At 41.3% G+C, this 4,022-nt stretch overlaps 1 protein-coding gene across 1 annotated transcript in view; it reads right to left on the bottom strand.

The window, feature by feature from the left end:
* Positions 1 to 4,022, bottom strand: part of cables2b (Cdk5 and Abl enzyme substrate 2b) — a 22,657-nt gene that overhangs the window by 1,988 nt on the left and 16,647 nt on the right. The window contains exons 4-6 of the mRNA XM_034877437.1: positions 2,900 to 3,014; positions 962 to 1,068; positions 739 to 858 (exon numbers count right to left, since the gene is read on the bottom strand). Coding sequence (XP_034733328.1) covers positions 739 to 858; positions 962 to 1,068; positions 2,900 to 3,014 — 342 coding nt within the window. The remainder of the gene's footprint in view (positions 1 to 738; positions 859 to 961; positions 1,069 to 2,899; positions 3,015 to 4,022) is intronic.

Here is a 4,022-nt window from a genome sequence, read left to right as displayed (position 1 = left end):
ACAGGGAGGCCTACAAAGACCGACTGCTTTCGCAGCGCCGGTCTCTGCCTGCAGACAGACTCTCTGTTCTGGTTGACTGGAGGTCAGCCGCCTCAGACAGGGAGGCCTTCAAAGGAAAAGATACCTCCCCGATGCTCTGATTGGCCACTATAATCATTTTTTATTTATCGGTTTTGTCTAAAAACTCAATGCATTTCAATGGGAAGTTTGAGGTTGGGAAAAATCCTGTAGGGCTCTGGAATAGTTTTAATGTCAATGTACCGCCGACCTTGCTGCTCACACCTCTCCATATTTCCTGATGTTTGCGTCTTGCATCGTCACGCTTTGGGTTCTGGTTATGTCGACCAGACAAATTATCCTAGCTGGCTACCAAACATAAAATGTATCAAATCTCGGTCAATTAAGTATAAAATTTAAAAAACATGCTGCCCATTTCCAACTATCTAGGGATGTATGCGTGTACCTTAAAAAAGCGACAAATGTCAGAAAAAGCGACAAAGACTTCGAAATAAATCTAAAATGGAGACAACAACTATGAAAACTTTGGCCCCAAAAACCTTGAAAAATGCAACAAAAACCAAGGAAAAAGCAACACAACGTTGAAAGAAGAGGCAAATCACTGAAAAGGAAGAAAAACTTTTGTTGAGTATTTGATGAATGTATCTATCTGTTGTGTTGAAGAACTTCTGTGCTATCAGGTGTTAGAGACTCCATGCAGCTGCTGGGGGGTAAGAGTACCTGTTCTGTTTATTCAGTCGACCCTGCAGCACCAACTTCTCAAAGTAGACAAACGCCATCGCTACGGTGACGGGCTGTATGTCGCAATCCTCCCCGACTACTCTCATCTCTCTCTTCAGACTGTTAGACAGACACAGAGACAACCACAGGGATGAATATGGTACCATTCTTTACAGTAGTTTGAGCAAAGTGCACCCAGTCTTACTGTATATAACAACATTACCTGCGTATCTTGCTGAGGGTGAGTTTAATGTGGGGATACTTCTCCTTGAACGTCTCGTTCATGTCTTTCTTCAGATCAGACGGCTTGACATATTCTATTACTGTTGTCTGGAGGATGAATGATGAAAAAGGGGAAGAGGTAGTGAAAGGGAAAGAAAATGGAGAAAACAGAACAGTATAAAGAGTAAGGGAAGAACTCATGAAGAGAAAATATTTGTAGTCATGTGGAAGTGAAAGTAAGATGAGACACTCGAAAGTCAAACTATTGTCCCTGAATGTGAATGAACCTCATGATAGTAAACACTACGGAGTGTTTCCATTTCTCTACTGCTTCACTCTGAGCGCACCCTGCCAACAGCCCTGGCATGTCCATACACTCTAAGAAATAAATAACCAGAAAGGTTCCGGCAGCATGTTGCCCGGACTTTGGGCCGTTATTACAGTACCTATAGTCAAAATACAGAACATTTTCTGTTAGGCCTGTATAAAACTATCTCATACATAGCTGCTCAGTTAGTAAAAAACTTCCAAAATGTGCAAAACAAAGTGTCAAACATGGACTTCTTCAACCTCCGTGCTGGACACAAGATTGTATTGTGAACGTGATTCACAGAAATACAACTGTGAATCACGTTTTACGGACATTTTCTGTTAAAATACACAGACATACAGTACAACTCTTAATACAAAGATATTTTTTTAAGAGTGTACATGTTATGTATCTGTGTGTTTTAATGGTATTTTGTAACATTTCAACACTTTATTGATACTGTACCGGTCATAACCTGGAGGAACAGTGAACTCAGGTAAGCTAGCGGTATCGGTTAGCTATAAAGTAATCTCCACGAGCCTCTGGTCCGTCAATACATATCCCTGCACGGTGATTTGGTTGGTAGATGTACTGTAGTACGGTAGAAAGAACATGAAACTGCTCACAAGCAAGTCTGTGGATTATCTCACATAACCTGGTCATGACTTCTTTTTAACCAAATTACCACCAAAAATGGATTGGATTCCATACAACGCTCTTTGCAAATACAATTGGTCACTTTCATTCCTCTGATCTTAACTATTAGTCAAAATAATTCATAATTTCTGCTTTCTTAAGTCAAATATTAGGTATAATTCTATATAATTGAGGGTTATTGACCATGAATTCAAAAAGTAGTGTAAAACTAGTGGTAGTAAAGTGGGTTATTAAATTCTAAAAAGAAATGTCCCATTTTTGTCGGTTTTTAAACCTGGGAGAACAACACAAGGGTAAAACTTGGTTAAAATGCTGACAGCTATGAACAGTGTAAGGTGTGACTGTATTTCACTGTAGGGGATCCAACAGCGGGACGTTAAGCAGTATGAAGGCACAGTTTAGGCACCAGCACCTTTAAAAAGTATCACTTAAGCACCGTATCGGAAAAAACCCAAACCATACCCAGCCCTAGTAAGTACGTGTGTTTATAGTGTGTAGGGGTAAAGGTGATGCTAGAGTAGGTGGTGAGATCCCCCTCTGTAATGCTAACACACAAACACACACAGACACACACATACACACACACACACACACACAGTGAAACAGCAGATCAACTCAGCAGTAATCTCCTTTTATGGATTAAACAGTGAGGATAAAGCGTGTGTGTGACTCTATAGTTTTAATTCTCAGTGGAGGAATAACACTAAGCTGCTGCCTATAGGATCGTTATGTTGATGATGTAAGAGCTGTGTGTGTGAGTGTGTGGCGCTTTCCCAGTAGTAATTATTCTCTTCTCAGAGGTCCATAATCCTCAAGGCTGCTTTCTCATTTTTGTCACACTTTTGTCATCTGTTCTGTGTTTCCTCTCTGACTGTCCGTCCTTCACTTTTTCAGTCTGGTGTAATTTAGCTTTTAATAGAATTTGGATGAAGCTTATAAAGATGATTTCTTTTAATGTAAGTGTCTTCTTACCATGTAGGAGGCAAAGATCAGCACCCGCTTGTGTTTCCCACATGGCCACTGGGGGTCACTGAGGAGGTTAGGATCGTAGTCTGCAACATCTTCTAGACCTGGACAAAACACACACACACAGTCAAGTCAAGTCCGAACTATAACACAACATAAGGATCAGAAATGACCCTGTGTGTAATAGAATAAAACCTTAAGTGAGTGGGTGAGAAACCGGGCCACTCGGTACCTGCAGGTTCAAATTTTCAAGACATTTCTATGGATTTTGAAAGAATTCAAAAAATGACCAGGTACCAGGAACATGCCAAGTACACATGCTGCCTCCCGTTTCTTCACAGTATACGAGAATGGTGATGAGATGTGAGGTTTGGGCATGTTAGTTTAAAGGTCCCATGGCATGAAAATTCCACTTTATTCCGACATCACACAGTTTCACAATTGTGAACAAAACCACCCGATTACTGTTTTTTGGTGTGGTAGCCAGCTAACAATGTGTGAATACGGCAGCTTTGAGAGCTAAGACTAAAGAGAGGCATGTGATAAAAATATAAACCCACTATTAAGAAACACACACACACACACACACACACACACACACACACACACACACACACACACACACACAGCTGTGTTTTGTTAATGAAAGGTTCCGGATTGCAAAGAGGTTTGCAGCTAATACAGGGCTCTGACATTGTGTGTGTGTGTGTGTGTGTGTGTGTGTGTGTGTATTCATAGATAGCAGAAACATGAGACACAGTGTACATGTTTAAATATAAAAAGTTTACTCAGCTACAACAACTGTCTCTCGTCTTCCCATCCCTCTCTAATCTCATCCCTCTTTATCTCTTCCCCCTCTCTTCCTCTCACTGCAGCCACACACACACTAGAGGCTGACAATTTTTCTGGACTCTCACGGGTCATTTGATTCCCGCGGGTACGCTAGTCAGTCTCACTGTTAGTAACGTGCTAGGGACGGATAGAGCATTGAAATCCAGGGGAGCAGGAAAGAATCAGAAGATGTACGAGGCAACAGAGTCTGATAACTTGCTTAAACAACATAAATGGGAGCGGGACCGGTTCCGGTAGTCTTTCTCTCGGAATCTCGCAGGACAGGAATTTTTTTTGG

Source organism: Etheostoma cragini, chromosome 7 (assembly GCF_013103735.1).
Source record: "Etheostoma cragini isolate CJK2018 chromosome 7, CSU_Ecrag_1.0, whole genome shotgun sequence".
NCBI lineage: Eukaryota > Metazoa > Chordata > Actinopteri > Perciformes > Percidae > Etheostoma > Etheostoma cragini.
This window is presented reverse-complemented; position numbering and strand designations above follow the sequence as displayed.